General features: G+C 32.1%; 2 protein-coding genes across 2 annotated transcripts; one reads left to right on the forward strand and one right to left on the reverse strand.

Moving 5' to 3' along the window:
- Positions 1-450: 450 nt before the first annotated feature.
- On the reverse strand, positions 451-9,110 carry LOC124938483 (small G protein signaling modulator 1-like). Its single transcript, XM_047478925.1, has 12 exons — positions 8,971-9,110; positions 8,338-8,547; positions 7,528-7,626; positions 5,745-5,848; positions 3,875-4,635; positions 3,673-3,795; positions 3,467-3,555; positions 3,189-3,389; positions 2,556-3,074; positions 1,669-1,752; positions 868-1,101; positions 451-669 (listed from the first exon to the last, which is right to left on the reverse strand). The coding sequence occupies exons 2-11, from the start codon at positions 8,470-8,472 to the stop codon at positions 1,060-1,062; spliced, it is 2,157 nt and encodes a 718-aa protein (XP_047334881.1). The 5' UTR covers positions 8,473-8,547; positions 8,971-9,110; the 3' UTR covers positions 451-669; positions 868-1,059.
- Positions 9,111-20,823: 11,713 nt separating this feature from the next.
- LOC124938478 (3-hydroxyacyl-[acyl-carrier-protein] dehydratase FabZ-like) lies at positions 20,824-24,138 on the forward strand. The gene is made up of 4 exons (XM_047478920.1): positions 20,824-21,160; positions 21,233-21,293; positions 21,377-21,521; positions 23,644-24,138. The coding sequence occupies exons 1-4, from the start codon at positions 20,932-20,934 to the stop codon at positions 23,899-23,901; spliced, it is 693 nt and encodes a 230-aa protein (XP_047334876.1). The 5' UTR covers positions 20,824-20,931; the 3' UTR covers positions 23,902-24,138.

The following is a 24,138-nucleotide window of genomic DNA, read 5'->3' on the forward strand; positions in this document are numbered from 1 at the left end:
GTCACAAGCTCCTTTGGAAACAGCTACTTTGAGTTGTATAAGATTTAATAAGAAAATAACTTAAATGATCGGTTTACTGGAGGGGATGACGTGACATCACGTAATAATTTTGTTACAAGTATACTCCCCAAATCCATATTTAAAGGAACCATTTTGTTCAACAAGATTAAAAAAGTAAATAAAAATTCTAAAACAAATCCATATCATTATACTAAAATACCTTATCTTATACCCAACAAATCTTAGACCCATGTGCATATCTCAAAGTGTTATTGAATAATCACATTATATGAAGGAAGGCAAGACAATATGCACATTTCTTAACAAGTTTCTAAGATATGACTAATTTATGAGGGTATCTTAAATTTATGTTATTTTTTATTCATATTGGCTATGCTAGCTAAGGTGCTTTGGAGCTTGGTTATGAACCATATATTAAGAAGAAAAATAGAGAGAATCATAAAATTTCATTAACTCAGCTTGGATATTTTTCTTCAATAAGAAATGACACTTAATATATATGGTAATATATCTTCTTGCATGATGACATGCAAAATGAATAACAAAGAAGGAATCATGTCCCCTCTCACCTGCAATAAGTACATCTCAATATAGTCCACCCATCAGAGAGACGCAGACTATGTCGATTCCTCGTTTTTTGTTCTTCCCCTGGAGAAGAGAAGAAACAAAATACAAACTACATCAATTTTAATTTCATGTATGTGAGAAATACGCGAATGCTTTGCTTATACTACTAAATCTTCCCAAGATTGGGAAAACCAAGCCATACAGCCATCACAGCAAGCAAAGATCTCTCTTTTCATAAAAAAAAAAATTGTTTAATTACTGATTCTAGTTCAAACTTACTATATAATGTAGTACAAGGTGGTAGACAGATATGTGAATTATCAGACAGCATATGTGCACTTGCTATGATAATGTGGACTCTGAAATATCAAACAAATGAGGTAGTTGTGCCCCTGACTTGAAATATATTCCTAAGCAATCCAAAGCTGAGATTTTCTCAACCAATTATTCGGTCCGTCAAACTAATCCATACTAGTCATCGTCCCAAGTCACTGGACTCCTGTTTCTCTTCAACTGTTACAAGATGTAAAAACTAAGATGAACATTAAAAACACAAAAAAGAAAAGGCATAGTAGTAAAGTTAAGGCAACTTTTTCTCTCATTTATTTAAACTGTTTATCATGACTTATCCCTTGATCTGAATAGGTTTAGTAAACTGAAAAGCGACAATTACATAAAGACGGAAAAGCAGAAACATGAGAAGATAATAGAATTGAGCCAACCACTTATTTCATTAAGTAGAACTAAAAATAGGTGTCAGCTCAACTTTGCTTAGTGCTCAACACTTCAAATTATATCTGAAATTTATTTCATACTGTTTTATATCAATTCACTTTGTATATTTATTAATTAAATTACAATATTTAATATTCAGCATTTTATTTCAGTTTTAATAAACAACCCTATATTCATCATAATGCTAATTTATAATGCACAATCAACTATCCGAAAGAGAAAAAGTCATGATATTTGCCCAATTTTTCAAGAAATAACTTTCCAAAACTCCAATAAATAGATGCATTGGATACACTGCATGCACTAGTCAAAGATGGGATTCAGAAGTGAAATGTGGTTCTGAACCTTAAAGTAGTATTTCTTCCTCAGTTTGATAGCTGTGTGTATACATCTTTTAACCCTGAACTTGAACATCCCATCATTGAATATCTGCAGCAAGATCACATATGAAAAACCATTGGGGATCTCCAAAAACATCAACCAGGAGATATATTAGCCAGATAATATGAGAGTAAAGTTAATAATAAGAACTAAAGACAAAATATTTCGGACACTGGGAAAATGTGAATTGGAGACATAAGCCCCTTAATTCGGTCAATATAACACTAAACACTATAAAGCGTCTATTTTCAAATAGTATTAACAACAAATCATAACTTCATGATGAACTATTCCTATATGGATCACTAAAATCAAGCTGTCAATGGTGGGTACAGAATGTGATAACCATTCTAGAAGATTGAGCAATGCTGATTTAAAAAGTTTGAAGGGGGGACCTCAAGTACAAGAACAATAGAAAAGGGCAGACAAAACAAACCCACATCCTGTAGTCAAAGGAAACCGGGAGAATAAAAAAAGGACAAATAAAACAAAACCCCATCCCGTACACAAAGAAAATCGGGAAAATCAAGCAGCGAAAACATCAACAAGATCAAACACAACTCACAAAGACCTCAGCAATTGTATGCATTATACAACCAAGCTCAATAAGTGTCTTCACTACATCAAATTAAAAAAAATATATCACTAGCACCAATGAATATGGATGCTGCAAACAGGCTTTTAATATTAACAAGGATCTGCAAAAAAAATTAACTCCTCCAACAATTGTAAAAGGATAAATGACTTACAAGCATGCCTATTTTTAGAAGTGAACCAAAGCACATAAGATGAGTACTTGCATCAGATAAATAGCTCTAGACCTACAATAGTAATCTGTTCAAACATATTACCTTTATAAGATCATCAATTGCACAGGTCTCTCTTATGATTTTCTGACGGTTTGTGAATAGAATTGCTGCCACACAAAAGACAGACAACTCATCTTCACAATTGCTTGATGAAACTATAGTACATGTGTGAAACCTGTCACTTTTGGACCAAAAACCCTTTGATAATCCACAAAATGGACGAGTTGATGATGCAGATCTAACTCCATCGCTGTCAGAGTTAGGCTGCAAGCCACATTTTACTCTACCATTGTCATTTCCATTAGCATGATTTGATAGTGGGCCACTTTTTACACCACTACCATTGTCATTTCCATTTGATGGAGGCCCACTTCTCGCACTATCATTATCACTCACATTTCCTATATTCAATTGTGGACTGCTCTTTAGGTTACCATCATCTGCACTCAAAGTGCCATCTTCTTGACTCTTTGCACTTGGGATCCTTATTATCAATGGCTCCAAACAGTTTTCTTCTAGATGGTGAGCCAAAGACTCATCAAAGTCAGCAGCCCACATCATCTGCAATGTGATAAAGAAAATAACTAGGTTTTGACTTAAGTAGTTCTAAACATTAGATTCTTATCATATTACAACTTTCAACATAGTAGAAAGATAACATCTTAAGCCACAAACCTCCCACATACAAAGAGCCTCATCGAAAGATAATTCACGTCGAAACAACACTAACAGCATTCTGAAGGCAAAATGAAAACTTTCAGCACCTATGTGTGTAAGGTGAGCAAACATTTCTCTATCGGTCAGTTCAAGAATCTGTCCCAGTACTTCCAACTGCTTCATCACACCTGTTGGTCCTTCCATTTGAAAGTTTTCACGCTGATAGATGTGAAAAGGGTTATAAGCTAGGGATCATAAAGTTAGCGAAAAGTTACCAACACAAAGTAATACAATACCATTCTCCTTATAAGCATCTCAAAGCACCAAAAAGCATCAGCATTATCCTCAAAAAGAACAACAAAAGGAGAAAGCAAGTCGCTCATGCCTGAAATAAAGCTTGGATAAGAATAGGCAATAAGTGATATCTAAAGATTACTAAATTTAACTGCATGAAATTTCAAACAAATAAGGTTAAAAGCATTCAGCCTGTTTATCAGGCAACCTTGGCAATATCCTGTAGCAGGATCAACCCAAGCATACACCGCAAGAATATCTGACATACGAGCTAAATTCTTCTTATCCTCGTAGAATTCAAGATGACTGTCTGTTCTAACAACATCAACAACTGAACCAAAAAAAAATTCATTAGAAAATACATAACAAAAACAGAAACAGAAAACTTGTAGTTGTCACAGCTAGCTTACCTATACGATGCAGAGTCCAAAGCCATTCAGATACTCTTTCGTCATTAACAGCACCTTCTTTGAATGTAGCAGCATCTGTAGATGAAGTTTGGAGTGTTTCAGACAATCTAAGCCTGTTCACAAAACCAGTTTTGTCTTCCATATTGCTGCCCCGGGATAATGGTTGTGGAATATTTGGAAGGATCAATTCAATTTCAGAGTTGATGGGCGCAGATGAATTTGCTTCCATGACTATATCTATATTGTTGTTTATTCGGAAACTATGCATACCGTCGTCGTCATATTGCACTTTGCTTTCTGTATGATGCCTAGTTTCAGATGTGTCATGCCTTTTATCTTTGTGACTCTTTTCAAACAAATTAGTAACAGGCAATGGAGGAAAATCAAAATAACTTTCAATTACATATTGTGGTTCATGCACATCATTCTCAAGCTTCTGAGAACTAGGGTTACAAGGACCTGAAGTAGCCATATAAAAAGAAGAATCATATGCTGCACTATCCGTGCTTTTCCTAACACTAACTAGGTCAGGCGAAGCAATAGAGTTCTCCCTTTGGAATGGATATGATGTATCTGTACAACTGTTACTAGTATCATCATCTGATGTGTGTCTCCTTGCCAGTTCAGTATCCCTTTTCCCCTCATCTTTGGATATTGTCCTCACATCCATGACTTTGGAACCAACAACATAAGCAAGAGAACCAGTCCCTATACTTGAATGCATCATCTGGCATTGCTTGACAAGTTCTCCATATCTCTCTCTGCATGAGAATATGACATAGGTAAATAGTAGAAAAATAGGGGGAGTTCAAGCAAACGATGCATGTAGGTAGAAACTTTTGAGCTCGATCAGACCAAGTTCTTGAAAATTCTAATAGTTTATAGCAGAAGTAAATAAGATTTAAAAATAAAAGATTTCACCATCATCCTAAGAAACATACATCCACAATACTTCTTAGTTGGTATGTGTTACAGCTAGGTCAGAATTAAAGCTGGCTAGGTCAAGAATAAAGAAGGGAAGATGAGAATTTAGAGAGAATTTAGTGATGAGAGGCAAGAGTATCCATTTCAGAGAATAAAATATGCATAATCATTACATGGTAAAGGTCCTTTATATAATAGGACATTGCACAAGAGTCCAAATGAGCTGGCAAGGGCCAGGTTCTCTCATAATAAAATAAGCTACTCAAATAGAAAATAACAAATAGATAAAGGACTGAAAAAATAAAGTGGGGCCAGGTGTCTTTAGGATGCCCAAACTACCCCTCTGTCCCTTTGGTGAGACCTAACTAACAACCCTAACCCCTATTGCTGCTCCCAAAGGAAGGAGTATGGAAAAACAAGAATGCAGCGGTGGGCCTAACTTATCCTGTTCAATCTATGCCACTCTCTTCTTGATATTCCTTCCATAGATGGATCAGCATCAGTGAATCAAATCATTTTGGTGTTATAAAGATTGACATTTGCATAAGAAACTTTTGAACAAAAAGAGTTGCAAGGATACCGAATTCTATATTTTCATGAATGACACTGATAATAATTAATAATGCTTAGAGATAATCTAAGTGTATGCAACAATGCACAAATGTATTATGACTTAGCAATAAAGAGCGAAAATCATGCAGAAAACAAATTGACACCATCATTCAACAACAATTTGGATGATTAAGTTGAGAATCAACATTTCCAAACAGGCTCTTCTAAACTAAAAATTTGAGCTACCTTACATTAAAATGATAGAGGATGCATATGATTATTGGATGGGCTCCAGTTAAATTAGTAGAATTTGCCTAATAATCTGTTCTGATATCTACCAAAAACATGCCTACTTAAACTGTATCATGTAAGAGACAAGAAAGGGTGTTCATACCTCCGGGCAGTTCTTAATTGATTCCTATGTTCCGTAGTGCTGCTTATACTGTAACACCCGAGAAGAAATTCCCACACTTCTGCCCTTATAGATGGATCCACTCCCTGCAACACAATAATAAATGCACTTCATGAGAACCTAGAATTATGTATTGCTTCCTTGGAGGAGAAACTTGAACATGATACTGATGCAGAGAATTTCTAGAAATAGAGTTGAGAAAAAAAAATATATTTCCATCAAAGTAGAAACTGGATTACAATTGAAAGTAATTGGATTAATGACTCTTCCTAACACTCTACTAACACTATTTATACTAATTCTACAACTAAGCCTACTTTATATTATTGGCCCATTATCCAGCCCATATACTAACTACCTTCTTTTCCCAAACGTCTCTTGGTCACGTTATTACTTGGGGTTCCCCGAGAGTTTTCAGTAAGCTCTGTTCTAAGTTCTAATTATAGGCACGTTCTAACACGTATAATTTTACCTTATTTGTTGGTACGAAGTGGAGAGTCAAGTTTTACTATTTAAGAAAATGGATTGGGGGTAGATATCATTCCAATTATAGGCATATTAACTACAGTTGCAGTTCTTTTCTTCCTAACTTCATATTCTGTTGTTCTTCAATATCATTCAGGTACTATTCTGTAATTTGAGCTAGGTTTAGCTTTTGTTCTAATTCCTAGTATATCAATCTGGAGATGAGTCCCTCGAATAAGCCCAATCATTCAATCATGTGTGATCATAACTTCTGAGACAATAGGATCTTCATATCAGATTCCTCCTCTTTTTGAGATGGGGTGCCATGCAGTGCTACAATACTGGTGTACAATCCCTCACAAAGATCGTTTGTAGAGTCAGTTCTTCATGTAGAGGTGGAAGCGGAACCAAGCTAGGCCAATGAAAGGGAGGACGATAGTGAGCCTCTCCTTCCCATCGGATATGAAGGCAATGCAATGGATTGTCATCTTGCCACAGAAGACAAGCAGGATGTGGAGAGTTTAGAGTAGGAGCGACAATTGAATAGTGAAAAAAAGCTTCTTCATTTTTTTAGAAAAGTGACTTGTAGTCCTTTCATTAAAAAGAAGGCAAACTTATTGCGGTGAGAAGCTTTGTAACGTCCTATTTCGGCAATAGTGAGGAGACTCTTCAAAAGGGTCGAAAAGTCACTTAGTGAAACGATCGGACAGAGGGTAAGAAGAGATTGTTAACAGCCAAATCAATGCTTGAGAAAAAAAAAGGAAACTTATGAAGGATCGTTCTAACGCCAGCAAGAAGGATCATTGAATTTGATGGAGCTTTTTGATGGGATTTGAATGGTTTCTTATTTTTTGGTACTGCGTAACTCTAGACAAACCTGTCATGACTTGTATCTAACTTGTTTCGTTTCACATGGAAAATGTGACTTCATGCCTATGGTTGGTGGTAATGAGATTATACTATTTTCAAAAAAAAAGGAAAGCCATTGTATCGAATACTATCTACAAGAGAATCTAGCTATGCTAATATCATCACCATACTAATAATTTAGCTAATACCATATGACAGAACTTAAAGATAGCGACAAACTAAGGGTTGGCAAAAAACATGTCATAGAACTTCTTCAGAATAAAAGTAATCATATACATAAATCACTTCTGGAAACATCATAATGAACAAGGTAGCTAAGCAAGGAAGATCTATTGCAAATAAACAGCACAAGAGTAAGATGATGATGTGTAATCAGGTCAGTCATGTAGTCATCTCATACAGAACATAGATGAAGACAATGTAGACTCACCCCAGCAATGATTGATTTGAGTACTTTAGAGAAACCAAAAGCTTTCCCATCATCATCAAAAGTAGACTGCCACTTGTCTGGCTTTAGCATTCTGCTTATCTGCACCATCAAAACAAAAAGGAGTTCAAAAACATATGATGTTAACTGCGTAGGCAGGTCGCATAAGAACAACCAGTTAAAGCTGTTCCACTTGGAAATTTTGCATTCCCTAGCAGAAATTATCCTGAAAAGTAGCATCACAGAAGATTGAAATAAAGTAATCAGCCTATTGCTGCTTGGAGTTAACCTGTAATAGAAAGTTATGAAATATATATATTAGGAATTAGGTTTAAAAGGTTGAATTGGATGAGAAATCCGGAAGAAGGGGGTGAGAAGCCACAGAATTGGGATGTGAGATTATAACTTGTAACTTCCTTTCATATTCAACACAATGGCCTCAATACAAGATCATACCTATACCTATTTATATAAGTCTATTACTATCGTATTTGCAACCAGGTAAACTATTCAATTTACAATACTTCCCTAAGCTTAACTATTTACATCTTAGCATAGAACTGATTTATTTCTTTCCTCAAGACGAGAGAAAGGCAAGATTCACAACTGTGGATGAAGCTTAGGAAGCAGATGGGATTTAATATCATGGAATATAAGCACAGCAATACCCTAAATCTAACTCCCTACCTAAACACTAAATAGAGCAGAAAGAAACTATGTCACAATTATGAACATTGTAATAATAATATTCAACTATAGCTAAAATTGGAAGTACAAAGACAGAAAAAAGAGGTAGTGTTTCAGTATTCTTACAGCTATGATAACCTTTATTGGTGACTGATGAAGACATGGCTCTCCAATATCGCGAACAACGGAACTAAATCTATGTAGATTCACTGTTCGACCCTTTCCACAAATCCATTGCTTGTTATCCTCGTCAGACATCATTAACCACTCCTCTCTTCTATTCTCAAATTCTCCCACAATGTTTTCAGCTTTGTATTAAAATACCACCTTCAACCACTAAAGTGTAAAATTCAAGCATAATCAACAAGAAGCAAAACGATAAACACGACTCTTGATCGATCAGGATCTATTGTGATCGTGCAGATGTGAATGCCAAGAAGTCCAAAATTGTATATATTTTAGATACTGAAAATTTCTTTAAACCCACATCCGTTCATCAACAATTTGACTCATTTAAGTATCAATCAGATCTAATTTATAAGAATCGAGCAATATTCCACTATCCACCAATACGATCCAGGATCACTGAACAAGACTTATGTAAAAACGCAATGCATTACAAGTAATTAGATGCGGCAGAGAACTTGAGAACCTAATGAATCGATCCAGGATTCAATGCACGCCTGTCGACGCAGAGATCGTACAGAGTTGTGTCTACTGCCGATATAGAAGAAAAAAAGACGTGAATCGTGTGATCACCTGAGGATTCATGGAGGAGCATGCAGAATGATAATAGCATATGTAGTTATATTTTGTTTCTGGAGTTGGAAAATCGATTGATGATGAACTTCATCGCCATTAACACGCACAGAGAGAGACCGTTTCTTCTCTGCGGGACTTTTGTTTACTTTTAATCCATTTATTAATCCTTTTTATCAAGATACAGAAAATATAGTATTGGATTACAGAGAAAATAAAGGGTGCAATCTGCTACACCTGATCTTAGATTAAACCTACTAACTTTTATTTTTTTTATTTTAAATTAAAACTTTATAAATATTCACGTATAAATCTACTATATATATTTATATTGGATAAGTTATAAATAAAATTTAAATATGAAAAAGTTAAGTGTTTTGTTAAGTTTGGAACTAATATAAACGGTTCTCAAATAAAAAGAAAATTATGTTGTTATCAAAATTAAAATAAAAATCAATTAAAAAAAGTAGAAGCCGTACAAATTAATTAAGGAATCATAGTAACACAAAATAAAATTTTCCAAAAGTATATACATGGGAGACATCAAATGCTTGTAAAAAGATTTGAAGTGGGGTTTTACTTGCAAAGAAAGTAATATTTATACATGGAAATAATAAAGAGGGAAGATTGTCAAGATCTAAAATTTTTCATAACTTTCTTTTTGTTAAGATTTTTAGAACTAGTTTAACATATGTATACTGTGTAGGTGATATTTTTGGTATACTAAATATAAGAAAATATTAATTTTTTCGGTATAATATCAATATCAAAATTATTGTTACGATACGAGATTTTAAAATTTTTGATATATAAGAATATACCGAAATAATATTAATTTAATCAAACTGTCATTAATATAAAAAAAAAATCAATCATTTAAAATAAAAATAAATAAATTTGGTTGAGGCTTAACTTTAAAAATATCTATTATTTCTATCTAACTTTAAATATTTATTTTTTTTTATAAAAAAACTTGATAATATTTTAATTATAAAAACTTAAAAATTAAATTAAAATATAATTAAACTTTAATATTATTCAATGTGAACGGTATAATACTGATCTCGTACCGAAAACGCGATATACCGTTAATATTCGTTAAGTTACTTGTATCATACCAAAATAACGGTATGATAACGATATTATTTTTCTTATACCGAACATTCGATAAGATATAATGTATGAATAAAAAAAATAAGACCGTATTACTTACTTACTATTATCAATTATCAACTATTTAATTATTAATATCGGTGATACGTTTTTATTTATTTAAATTTTTATATAAATAAAAATTAAATAATATATTTGTTATTCATCTACAAATACAACACATTTGTAGAATATTAATTTTTCTATATTAGTTGCACCTAATAATACAAATACAACACATTTGTAGAATATTAATTTTTCTATATTAGTTGCACCTAATAATAATATTGCAAAATTTTAAAACTTTATTTGGATATTCAACTTTTACATAAAAATAAAAAATGAAAAACAAAATTCTTATTATACTTTTATCTTTCTTCTTTATTATTTTCATTTTATTTATATATATATATAATGCTTATTTTTTAAAGTATTCGAATTATGTTGTAGTTAATTTGGATACTAAGAGTAAATGATAGTTAATTTGGATATATACATATGTGAGAGTAAATGATATTTGGGTCGGATCGTGGTTGACCGCTCACCCATAAACTTGAAAAAAAACTATGATATACACAAGTTTTGAACTTGCAACCTCACAATATAAGTTTAACATTTTAACCAATTAAGCTAATATCACTTTATATTTTAAAATCAACTTTAAAATTAATGAGCGCATGATATTTCTAATAATATAACTCAACATTTTGAATAATTAAACTAATAATATTTTAAATTCGTTTATATAATTTATTTTATATATATAATTGTTAGTCATATCAATTATATATTTATACATAAGTTTATAAAAAGAAATCAACAATCTTCAATGGTGTAATTGTTAAATGTTCATTCTACATAATAAAGATTAATATGTTGGGTAATGAAAGTGAATTTGTAAGTGGGTGAAAATAAGATTGATAAAGAATATATTGTTGACTAATAAGAATATGTTGCTTGATTACGAAAATGAGTAAGAATATGTTGCTTGATTACGAAAATGAGTCGATAAATATGTGAGGATCAAATTATTATTTTATTTTTAACCGTACAAATGTACGAAAACCTCGCTAGTTTACTAAAAACAACTCATAAACTTAATATTAGTTATCTTAAACTTATCTGAAATCAAAATAACTTAAAAATAGAATTGAAAACACCTAGCTTTGAGTCCAAGGTAGAATTGGTGATGTACCAATTCCAATTCACTAAACAAAAAAACATACTAGTTTAATTTCATTTATGTCATCTATTTTTTTTTTCATCCCTTAAACTCTTACACTATTAAATGAAAATCTTAAAAAATTGATGACCTCATTCAACATATTTTTTTTGTAGAGCAGTAGTCAACTTTACTTTTATTTTTTTAGATTTCCTAATAAAAAAAAGGTTGGTATACGATAATAGAAAGACCATATATAAGGAAAAAGAGTTATAGGTAATTCATACATCTTTTGACGCTGACTTAACAAATTAAATGACTCTTGGAGTAGGTGATCTTATCTCATTATATAATAATAATAAAATTTAAGAGGTGTTAATAATCTTATCTAAGAGGTGTTAATAATTTTATCTCATTATATAATGTTAATAATAAAATTTAACCAATAATTAAGAAATATCCTACACTAAATAAAAGGAATAACAAGAGATCCTTGGTAACTTTAGAAATAGGTTAGTAGGTAGAGATACGTGTATCTGATCCTGATGTCCCGTTCAAGAAATAGATCATTTTGTTGAAAATAGAGCGGAATAATCACATTTTTTATAATAAACTATTCCCCACTTGATTTGATCTTTATGAGCGAGAAACAACAAATATAAAAAAATATAAATAAAACAAGAACACCAAGAATTTAACGTAAAAACTTCACTATAATCAAATGTTAAACACAAAACAAATGAATATAAAAACTAAACAAAGAAGATCTCATTATCTCTTTATAAGTGTATGATAGATAACTTTTAGATGTGATTTGATAAGGCCACTTCCTCCAGCTTTTATAGCAGAACGAGGATAGCTCAAGAGTTTTTTTTTTCCAATAAGACAACCATGCTCCTATTTAACACAAAAGAACTCTTGGGCTTCTGGAATTCTAGGCTTCTGAACTTCTTAAACAGGTTAAATTTTTTATTACATAGTTGGGAGCCCAATCAAATAACCCAACAAACTCTTCAATCACAACTATGGAAGAGTTGCTGTCAAACCCGTGGTTGAACAACAAAACTTGAACTTGCCTTTTGGTAGTGTTTTGGTCAGCATATCAGCGCCATTATAATATGTATGCACTTTCTCTAAAACCAACAACTTTTCATCTAGAACATCACGTATCCAATGATACCTCACATCAATGTGCTTCGATCTAGAATGAAATGTTGGGTTTTTTGCAAGGTAAATCACATTTTGACTATCACAAAAAAAGCACATATTTATCCTGCACAAAACCAAATTTAGATAATAATTTCTTAACCCAAATTAATTCTTTAAAAGCTTCCATTACTGCAATAAGTTTAGCTCAACGGTTAACAACGTAACACATTTTTGAAGTCTGGATTTCCAAGCAACAACTCCCTCTGCAAAAGTAATCAAATAACCAGAAATAGATTTTCTCAAATCAACGGACTCTCATTTCCAAGGAAAAGTCTCAAACTTGAAGTACCTCGAAGATATATCTTAATATTCATTTGACAACTTCCCAATGTTCTTTTCATGGATTGGAAAGAAACTTACTTACGTACAGTGCCAACGACATGAGAAATATCTAGTCTTGTGATAACCATGTCATACATAAGACTTCAAATAGCAACACCATAAGGAATATTTTTCATATATTCTTTTTTATCATTGTTTGAAGGACAAAGTTCAGAACTCAATTTAAAATGTGCTGCAAGAGGTGTGAAAACAATACTGGCATTCTCCATATTGAATCTCTGCAACACTTTTTTAATATATCGTTCTTGAGACAACCATAATTTCTTTGTCTTTATATCACAATTGATTCTAATTCCAAAAATCGAATTCGCTGGTCCAAGATCCTTAATCGCAAAGGACTCCCCTAAGTCTTGTTTCAATCTATTAATTTTCAAAATGCTTTGACCAACAATAAACATGTGATCAACATAAAGTAAGAGAATAATAAAGTCATTAAGAGAGAATTTTTATACAAAAACACAATAGTGGGAAGTAGTCTTCGTATGGCCGTGTAATTCCTTCATGAACAACTCAAACTTCTTGTACTATTGTCGTGGATCTTGTTTCAAGCCATACAAGTTTTTCTTCAATCTGCAAACATAATTATCTTTACCCTTGACCTTAAACCCATCAAGTTGATCTATGTAATTCTCTTCTTCTAAATCACCGTGAAGAAATGTTGTCTTAACGTCTATTTGTTCAAATTTCAAATCAAGACTAGCTGTCAAACTCAAAACAGCTCTAATTGAAGTTATTTTAACAATATGAGAAAATATTTCATCAAAATCAATACCCTTTCTCTAACTAAACCCTTTGACAATCAAACGAGCTCTATGTCATGAAGATGAAGTATGCTCATCTTGCTTCAGTCTATACACCATCTATTTTTCAAAGTTTTCTTTCCTGTTGGTAATTCTACCAACTCAAATGTATGATTGTCATTTAAAGACTTCATCTCATCTTTCATAACATCAACTCATTCTTCACTATCTATAGCCTCTTCATATGACTCTGGCTCCCCATCCGTCACCAACGTATATTCATTATGAGAATATCTAGTTGAATGTTGTCGATTTCTCATAGATCATCTAAGTAGAATTATAGGTAGTTCACCTGGCTCGCTACTATCATTCTCGACGTGAACATCATGTTCACCCTCAACATCATTCACTTGCACCTAATTTTCTATTAAAATAGGTTAATCAGATAAATGAACTTTATCTAAATTTATCGACTCACATTTTCCCTTCAACTCATCGTCTTTAGCTTGATCACTTTCCTTAGTAGTCTCATCTTCAAAGAAGATAACGTCATGACTTCTAACAAACTTCTTTGCAACTAGATCATACATCATGTAGCCAAACTCATCTTGGCCATAACCCAAGAAGATGCACTCATGATTCTTCACATCCAACTTTGATCTTTCATCCTTTGAAATGTGAACAAAGCACCTACATCCAAATACTCATAGGTGATCATAAGAAACATGTTTATTTGTCCATACCTTATTTGGAACCTCATCGTCCAAAGAAATTGTAGGACTCAAATTAATAACATGTACCACCGTGTGTAATGCTTCACCCAAAACGTTGGGAGAATTTGTGTTTCTGAAAGCAAGCATTTAATTCTCTCAACAATTGTCATATTCATCATTTCTATAAGGTCATTCAACTCATGAGTCTTTGGAGGTGTTTTCTAGTGTCTGATCCCATATTATTTGCAGTATGCATTAAATGGACCACAATACTCACCACCATTATCACTACGAATGCACTTGATCTTCTTTTTAGTCTCTCTCTAAGCAAGATCGTGAAATTCCTTGACCTTGTTTAAAACTTAATCTTTAGTTTTCAAAACATAGATCCAAAGCTTCTTTAAATGATCATCAATAAACGTTACAAAGTAAATAACACCACTAATAGTTCGTACATTTAAAAGTCCATAAACGTCTAAATACATCAGCTCTAAGAGATTTGACTTTCTTGAGGGAGGATTATGCTTCAATGATACTCTAGTTTTCTTTCCCACGAGATAATGAAAACAATTCTCCAAATCTGTCTCACTCAAACCCAAAATAATATTTTTCTTAACCAACAAATCCAACCCCTTTTCACTAATATGACCAAGTCTCCGGTGCCATAACTTGGAAGCTTCTTTACTTCGTACAACATTCACATTACTTACGACATTATTACCCATCATCATCAAACTTTCTAGTTGAAATCAAATTCAACCTCATGTCTGGAGCATGTCGAACATCTTTAAGAAGCACTAGATTCTAGACAAACATCGTCAATACCAATAACATTACTTACGACATTATTACCCATCTTCAGTACTTTAAAATTACCAGAAATATGAGACTTAAAGTAATATTTCTTTGGTGTAACATGTATGGTAACTCATGTATCAAACACTCAAGTTGACTCATTGCATATAAGGTTAATTGTATTATCGTCGTGAAGAGTGAAGAGATCATAGGTAGTTGCTGAGACGCGATCTTCACAATCATCTTTTTTTGCTTACATTTGTTCGCTTCATTTATGAGCTTGTAACAATTCTTCTTCATGTGTCTACTTTTACCAAAATGGTAACATTCAGTTGGCTTGTTCCGACTCTTATGTCTCGACTTATTTTTCTCACCTCTACTATCATGTCTTCCCCAGTTTTTAGCAACAAACACATTTGACTACGATGAAGAACCTTGAGATTTTCATCTCAATTCTTCATTTAAGACACCACTTTTGGCCATCTCCAATGTTAATACACCATTAGAAACATAGTTACAAAGAGAAACTTTAAAAGTCTCCCATGAATCAGGTAGAGTAGTCAATAACCAAAATCCTTGAATATCGTCTTTGAAGTTTATTCTCATGCTTGACATCTGATCAAGAATACCCTGAAACTCATTCAAGTGATCATCCATAGAAACAATATCACTATATCTCAAATGAATAATCTTTTAGAGCAAAAATAATTTATTACTTCTTATCTTTAAAGCATACAAATTCTTAAGCTTACTCCACAAAGTAGGTGCATTTGTCTCATGTTGTATGTGTTATAAACATTCTATTCAACAAATTGACGAATAAAACCATATACATGTTAATGCTCAAAAGCCCATTCCTCATCAAATTTAGATATGGATTTCTCACTACCAAAAATAGGTACATGCAAATACTTCACAAATAAAAGATCTTTCATTTTACCATTCCAGATATGATAGTTTGAACCATTCAACAAAATCATTTTGTTTGTGTTAGTCTCCATAAACTAATCAAAAAATAAAAATGCTTAGAACCAATCTCTAATACCACTATGTTGGGAATAAAGTTTAATATTTACATTTGTGATAATAAACTATTTCACACTTGATTGGATTTTTAGAGCGAGAAACAACAAACATAAAAGGAAATATAAATGAAACAAGAACACTAAGAATTTAACGTGAAAACCTCCTCAAATCAAGGAGTAAAAAACACGAGACTTTTGTCCAAAAGAAGCTTCACTATAATTAAATGTTAAACACGAAATAAATGAAGATAAGAGCTAAACAAAGAAAATATATCATTATCTCTCTACAAGTGTATGATTGATGACTTTCAGATGTGATTTGATAAGGTAACTTTCTCTAGCTTTATAGAAAAACGATGAAAACTCAAGAGTCTTTTTCTAATAAGACAACCATACTCCTATTTAACACAAAAAGACTCTTGGACTTTTGAGCTTCTGGACTTCTGGGCTTCTAGCTTCTAGACTTCTTAAACATGCTGGACTTTTTATTCTATCAAATAACCCAACACATTTTACATGTTTATGGATTTTAAAAAAATTCAAATATATTTGAAATAGAGAGGTAAGATTTTATTGAACAAGCCACACTCTTTTGTATATGTCAGGAGTCCATCAATAAAAAAAGATTAGGGAAAATTTAACTCGATTTTATTTTTTTAATTGTGAATTCTAGTATTAAGTGAAATGGTACACCTAAAAGTTATGTATGACCATAATAATAAACCGGGGCTCTTTATTGGTTGGAGCTAATTGTCATTTGGGACCTCTTCTATTGAACTTTATAATTTGGGGTTTTGTATTGTAAAATTTGTACAAAATGAGATTTTTCAATAACGGACATGGACGTCTGTAAAAAAAACTATAGTACATGGTCTTTATAATTAAAAAATGTATTAGGTGACATTTTTTAAGGATCTATTATGCATTGAATACGATTCAGATGAGTAAGAAAGAAAACGATGATGACTTTATGTAGAGAAAAGACGCGTAGTGTTGGCGAGATTAAGTAGAAAATATATAGGATTCATAGGAAATGAAGATAAGAATTCCAGAGAAGCGAAATATGGCATCGCTTCGCTTCCTTTTCCGAAGTAAATGCACCTTCCTTCCGAAAGTATCAACATTGATTCAAACAACTAATAAACTCTACTCGACGGTTGATGCACTGACATTAGAATCAATTTCCCTTTCGTCGTCGCCGTCGTTTCCAATGATCCACAAGCCTATGTGTTGTCGTCGCATCAAGTCTCGACTCGGCTCATCTAGTATTAACAAACTCAGATTCACCATCATCTTTTGCGTAATAATCACTTGTTTCCTCTCTCCTCTAGAGATTCCCTCACGAACGTGTTCCCTATTATTGTGTTCTCGCATTTCGAAAGCCCTAGCTCCGTTGTAACGGATTTCACCGCTTCAATTTTTTCCCTCTCGTCTAGATACTTCGGTAGGCGAAGGAGAGAACACAATACCAACGTCTCATGGATGGTTAGATGAGGTAAAAATATGTTGTCTTGGGAAATGAATCATGTACGGAGGATGATCTGTTTTGACGGTTATTGACCGTTTTATGAGGATTGATCCGGTGAGTGCGTACTCATCATTAACTCCCTATAGTCTTCCAGCTACCGAGGTTAATAGTGTGATACAAGAGAAAATTGTATTAAGTTATGATAAGTGGGAGTTATTAGTATAGTTGTATAAATAGAAAATTAGTTGTTAAAAGGTAGTTATGAAATAAAAAACAATTGAATTCTCTTGTTATAGATTTTCTCTTATTCCCATTGTATTCACCTTATCGACAATTATTGTTCTATCTCACTCCATTAATTCTTTACTTCTCAGCTTGATATAATTCTTCTATCATGTATCAATTATACATTTCTATTCAAGATTTATATCTAATTCTAGTTCAAGGTATAACAATAGTATTAGAGCGTCGTTCTTTTACCTGTGGAGAATCAGATTGTTATGGATCATCCTCAAATTTCGAAAATTGATCAAGTCGAAAATTTAGTTTAGAAAAAAACCAAAATTGTAATAGAAAGAATTGAAGAAGAATTAAGAAGGATTTAGTCGCATGAATCGGAAAATCCAATTCAGTGAAGAAAAATATTTAGTGAAGATGACGAATAGTTCGCGGGATATAGAAGTGAATCGCGCGACGACGATAAATTAGCGAAATCGTGAATCTGCTATTTGAAATGCGACGATTGCGATTACGAGTCACTAAATTATTTTCTTATTTATTCCAAAGTCTGAGCTACGACACAATTATTCTTGTCCCCTTCTAAAGGCATGCTACATCGGTACAAATCTCGATTCTACTAGCAATATAACTAAAAATCGTGACAAATCTAAGTGAAGAAGAGTTCAGATCATTTTGTAAATATCCATAAGCATTATGTCGCGAAGCGAATTAGGGCAAGCTGCCCAAGAACTCAAGTCATCAAAAAAATGGGGAACTCGAAACGGAAAGTGAGCTAAAAGAGATTTGTTTGAAGCTTCAAGAAAGTAATACAAAATTGGATCGAAATGATAAACGACTCAACCAAATAGAAGAAATTGAAAAACTCAAGCTTGGTTACTCAAGTGGCCCAACAAAAAAGTGTTGATGGAGAAATAACGAAGACTCAAGAGGAATACGAGACAAAATGTGACAATTTTGGGTTTGAAGAAGAGATATGCGGTATTACAAAATTGTCAATTATTTCTTTGCAAATCCCAAAATTAGTCTTGGGAAATGAGATGCCACTAATGGTGATTAACGAAAAGGAATCGACATACGTTGATACACACAATCGTGATCAAGTTGATCGAGGCATAACTCAATTCGCTTTGACAATTGATGCATTTGAGAGTCTCGAAGACTAAATTTTGGCAACGATCTTATGTTTCAACAATGACTTGATTCAATGCAAAAAGTGAGATACTTTTGTGGTTTGAAGAACCACCTGATACAGAGTTTTGTAATTGCTTTTATAGGCTATAATTTGAGAAATCTTTTGGGATAATTTGTGAGGTTTGAATAACCCCTTTATGCATAGTTTTGTAATTGTTTTTTTAGGTTAAAGTTGAGAAATCTTTTGGGATAATTTGTGTGCTTTGAAGAACCACATGATAGTTTATGAAAATAATTTGGACACTTTATATGGTTTGAAGAGCCACAAGATGTTGGAAGTTTCAACTGAACATTTGTGTCCTATCGTTCACGGACAAACGCATTGAAGGAGAGGGTAATAATAGAAAGGGAAATTATATTAGGTTAGGATAAGTGACAATTGTTACTATAGTTGTATAAATAAAATATTAGTTGTTAAGGGTAATTAAGAAATAAAAATTAATTGAAAATAACAAAATAAATTCTAAGAGTAATGATAGGAGATGCTAATTTAAAAAATATTTATTGTAATTTGAGTAATAACAAGGTAGTGAAAGTCAAATATTCCTTTCAATCATAGAATACTCTCTCTTCTTATTAATTAGTTGATCTCTATTCTATTAATTAATTTATCATTTTTCTCTACAAACAAATTAATTTATCTATCTTGTTATTAATAAATAATTTTTTTTCTTTCCTTTTTTTTTCATATTTCTTATTTCTCATCTACTTCCAATAAAAATAAATCAAAATTTTTAAATAAAATTAATGATTTATCAAAAAAATAACTTTGTTAATTTGTTATTATTTTACCAGTATATTTAAATGATCTATAAATTAAAAATGTAAAATAATAAAATTTTAAAATTGACCAAAAATTTAAATTAGAGACAGTCATTCTAACAGACACGAAGGAGTGTGAGAACCATTTCCTAAGTATAACCAAACTCCGAACTGAAACAGAATCTCTAAAACGTATTTAACTACGTAAAACATTTTCTTAATTTTAGAAGAAAAAAAAGATGACGACTCTATAATCTAAAAAGTCAATTCTCAACTCACTTCAAAGGCGACATATTCTATGTTTTTATAGTTGTGTAGTAAATGAAAAAACATTGATTATAGATAAGTTGTAAATTTTATTTTGAATAGAAATATTAGTTAATTAATAATGTATTTTAAAAAAATCAATCACGCTTAATTTATTATTTTATTTATTTTTTAAAATTATCCAATTACCAACTTAATTTTCTATTTAGTTAACATATACAAACAAATATTTTTTTATTATTAATTATATTAAAATTAATATATTTATTTTAAGTAATTTGTATTATATTGAAATTAATAATATATATATTATATTTATTTAGAATATATTATAAGTTATATAATTTATATTTTAGATATAATTAAACATTAGAATAAAGTTTAAAGATATTTTATAATATTCTTGCATATATAAAATAAAAGGGAGACAATCCCCAAGTGATTGAAACCTAACTTCATCCGTTCCCAATTGTTCTTTAAATATGTTATAGTTTTTATAATATCAATAATACTTTACAATTTTACAAGATTTATATTATTTTATATATAATTTCTTATAATTTAACATTTATAATTATATAAATATTTAAAAAATAATTAATAATAATAAAATAAAATTTTAATAAACAATTTGTCAGTTATAATTTTATACATATTAAATTATTGTACTTATAAAATTATTTAACCAAACTATTAATAAATAGTTGTACTATACCTATGTAACCTAGGCTATAATACAATTTAATGTTTGAAACAAATAACAATTGAAAATAAAATTCTCACTTGGAAGTTCCGCCCTCTCTTGTCTTCATAACAGTAGCAGCAGCAGCTTCTGTTCATTCTTCTCACAATTTCATATCAAAGTCTCTCTTTCTAAGCTTTTCTAAACGCTTCAATGGCTTCCTCAACTCTCTCCAACTCCCTATTCTCCACCCTCACTCTTCAATCCTCTCATTCACGCCACACTCTTCCCCTTTCTTTGCCCCGATTGTCCATTTCGCCGCTCAACACTCACTGCATGTCCGGATCTCTCGTCTTCTCTAACCAATCGAACAAGACCCGAAGTTGCATCATTGCCAATTGTTCAAAGGAAAACGTGGGGGAAACTGTACCCATCGAATTAAGTAAGCCTTTTGATTTCCATTTCATCTTCGTTTTTATGTTTCTCTCTAAATCTGTCAATTTTGATGTCGCAGGGTACCCTGCATTTCCTACTGTGATGGATATAAATCAGATTCGAGAAATTTTACCCCATCGGTGAGTGGGTTTATGTTTTGAGCAGATTTTGAATGAAAATTGTTTGGGGAAAAAGTATTTAAACATGTCTGCTACTTTTTCAGATTTCCATTTCTTTTGGTGGATAGAGTTATTGAATATAATCCTGGGGTATCTGCTGTTGCTATTAAGAATGTGACTATCAATGATAACTTTTTCCCTGGTCATTTCCCTGAGAGACCCATAATGCCTGGTGTTCTTATGGTTGAGGTAAATAAATGATCATTGAGATGCTTCCTTGTTCATTTTCTTACATGTTTGGTTTTGGATTGTTGGTTATGATATTGATGTGTTTGGGTCCTAGGATTCAAACCCATAAACCACACAAACCGAGTCATGATACAAAGTGTCATAAGTTAATAAAGCAACAAACTAGGCAATCAAAAATCAAAGCACATTGAACGAGCTTAAATCAATATGGATCTGAGCTCTTTTCTTGACTCTCAGTGTATTTGCCAAGCTTCTTAAAAATGTCTCTCATTGACAGAAGTTTACCTTCAAGGCCCATGCCAATGTTACTCAGTATTGGTCTCTCGGAATTTAGTATTGGTTTCCTTATGATGGAAAATTGAATCTTGATTTCTTGTTACACAACTTATCACTTCATCTAAATATTAAGTGCTCAAATGATTCTCTTGTAAAAAAATCTTTAGATCTTGTTATGAGAACTGCAATAAGTTCATTGACAAGCTCCAACTCTAACCATGAGACCAGTTTCAAACAATTTAGGTTAACACAAACATAAGATTGTTGGAGAATGTTTGAGTCTTCATATGCTATAACTAGCTGAAGCCTGAAAGTGATGCTTTTGAGAGACAATAACTGCACTGGTCTGTCAAACATCAGTTCAAAAGCACAAATCTTATCATATGAAGCAGTAGTAGTTTGTATGAACAATTGAACTAAGAATGTGTATAAGAAGACCTATATCTTTATCTGTTTTGTCTTTGGTTGGTTGAGGGGTTGGCAAAGTCAAGGTCTAGGTAACTTGAGGTACTCTGATGGCACAATCATAGATGTCTTCTCCATAATTACAGATACAAGTTGTTGAAAGGTTCCATTTAGTTCCAAATCACCATGAGGGTGGAACCTCGGATTATATCTATGATATCATAGTCACTTTTAGGGGTCTATGTCAAATGGTCAAACTGCCCAATCCCTTAAAACCGAACACAAGAAACAAATAAAAATCCAAACTGAACATTTGCGGTTTGAATGTAGGTTTTCAAAATTGGCAAACTGAATATTACAATTGAACTGATACTACTTAAAATGATAGTATTTTAATGTTAATTTATGTTTATCGATATATTTTCTTTTATTTATACATATTTTATATTTATTAAATGACTTGATCTAATAGGGGATCTCGGTTTGATTCTCACTAAGAATACCTTGATTTAAGTGTGGTCATGTCGATGGCATGATGTGCTAGTCTCCTTCCTCACCTCCAGGAAATAAATCTTTGCCACAATATATATCTTAAATAGCTGACAATAATTAATGATTATATATCTTAAAATGACAATCAACCATAGAAACATAAAAAATATCTTGATCCAAATTATTTGATAGATGATTCTGATTTCTGACAAATTACAAATATATAATTTTGGGGATCATGCTCTAGATGAAAATAAATGTATGCTAAAACAGCCCAATATTGATATATGTTCACAAGTTGACAACTTATTACATTTTGAGCATATTAATATACAATGACTCATTGTTTAATGTATAATATTTTTTAGTTTATGCATCATAGATTTGTTAATGGTCAATGATTATAACCAACCAATCACCAAATCGATCCTGTATCCAAACAAACCGAATTCACCAGTCAACCCATTCACCTGACCACTATGACCAAACAGATTGAACCAAACTGCTCATTAGAGACATTACAGGCCCATTGTCACAACTTCAGTTCATCCTTGTTTTAGCGCATCTAGTCCCCCTTACTCCATCTTCGGCTGAAACACATGAACAAGGAGATTAGTTAGAATATTTTTCATAATTAAATCTCCCTAAATCAAGCTTTTTGAATTCCTAAAGTTTAACCTTTTCAGTTTTTCAATCTTTTTATTAATATGTAGCAAGACTATCAATTGCATTCATTTAGCAAAATAACAATTCATCCTAGGGAAATGTTGAGCATAGGGTTTTTTCTTCACAACATATTTGATTTTCTTTCTTACATCTTATCCACTATGACCCAATGTTGTTTTTGAAAGTAGGTACTCAATATGATATTAAATTTGTGGCTTAAACAATTTTCATATAATGTTGACATCTACTAATTAAATAATAATTTTTTTTTTACGAAATCCAGGCATTGGCCCAGGTTGGTGGCCTCGTCATGTTACAGCCAGAAGTGGGAGGATCCCGTGATAATTTCTTCTTTGCGGGAATTGACAAAGTTAGATTCAGAAAACCGGTAATAGCAGGGGACACCTTAGTTATGAGAATGACACTAATCAAGCTGCAGAAGCGGTTTGGAATAGCGAAGATGGAAGGTAAGGCTTATGTGGGTGGTGAAGTGGTCTGTGAAGGTGAGTTCTTGATGGCCATGGGCAGCAGCAGTGAATGATATGTTGCAACATTTTCCATATGATCATTTTCTTTCTTGTTTTCCCTTAGTAGTTTTCAATAGTGTTTGCAGCATGGACACATCTAAGAGTTTTGGATTTGCTAGGTACTATTTATCTTCAAACTTAAATAACTTTTTAAAAAATTGTTGTTGGAACCTTGATTCCAATGAGAACCTACCAATTTAGTCTGAAAAATATCATTTTGTTTGATAAATATGTGTTGTTGGTTGAGATTA

This window comes from Impatiens glandulifera, chromosome 5 (assembly GCF_907164915.1).
Source record: "Impatiens glandulifera chromosome 5, dImpGla2.1, whole genome shotgun sequence".
Lineage (NCBI taxonomy): Eukaryota > Viridiplantae > Streptophyta > Magnoliopsida > Ericales > Balsaminaceae > Impatiens > Impatiens glandulifera.

Bases quoted from the DNA above. Each gene is read 5' to 3' on its own strand.
- LOC124938483 (XM_047478925.1), bottom strand. From the start codon at position 8,472: ATGATGTCTGACGAGGATAACAAGCAATGGATTTGTGGAAAGGGTCGA. The intron at 7,627-8,337 runs GTAAGAATACTG...TTGATGGTGCAG, and splicing joins CAATAAAGGTTATCATAGCT to ATAAGCAGAATGCTAAAGCC. The intron at 3,075-3,188 runs GTTTGTGGCTTA...ATCACATTGCAG, and splicing joins AGGCTCTTTGTATGTGGGAG to ATGATGTGGGCTGCTGACTT.
- LOC124938478 (XM_047478920.1), top strand. From the start codon at position 20,932: ATGGCTTCCTCAACTCTCTCCAACTCCCTATTCTCCACCCTCACTCTT. The intron at 21,294-21,376 runs GTGAGTGGGTTT...CTACTTTTTCAG, and splicing joins CGAGAAATTTTACCCCATCG to ATTTCCATTTCTTTTGGTGG. The intron at 21,522-23,643 runs GTAAATAAATGA...TACGAAATCCAG, and splicing joins CTGGTGTTCTTATGGTTGAG to GCATTGGCCCAGGTTGGTGG.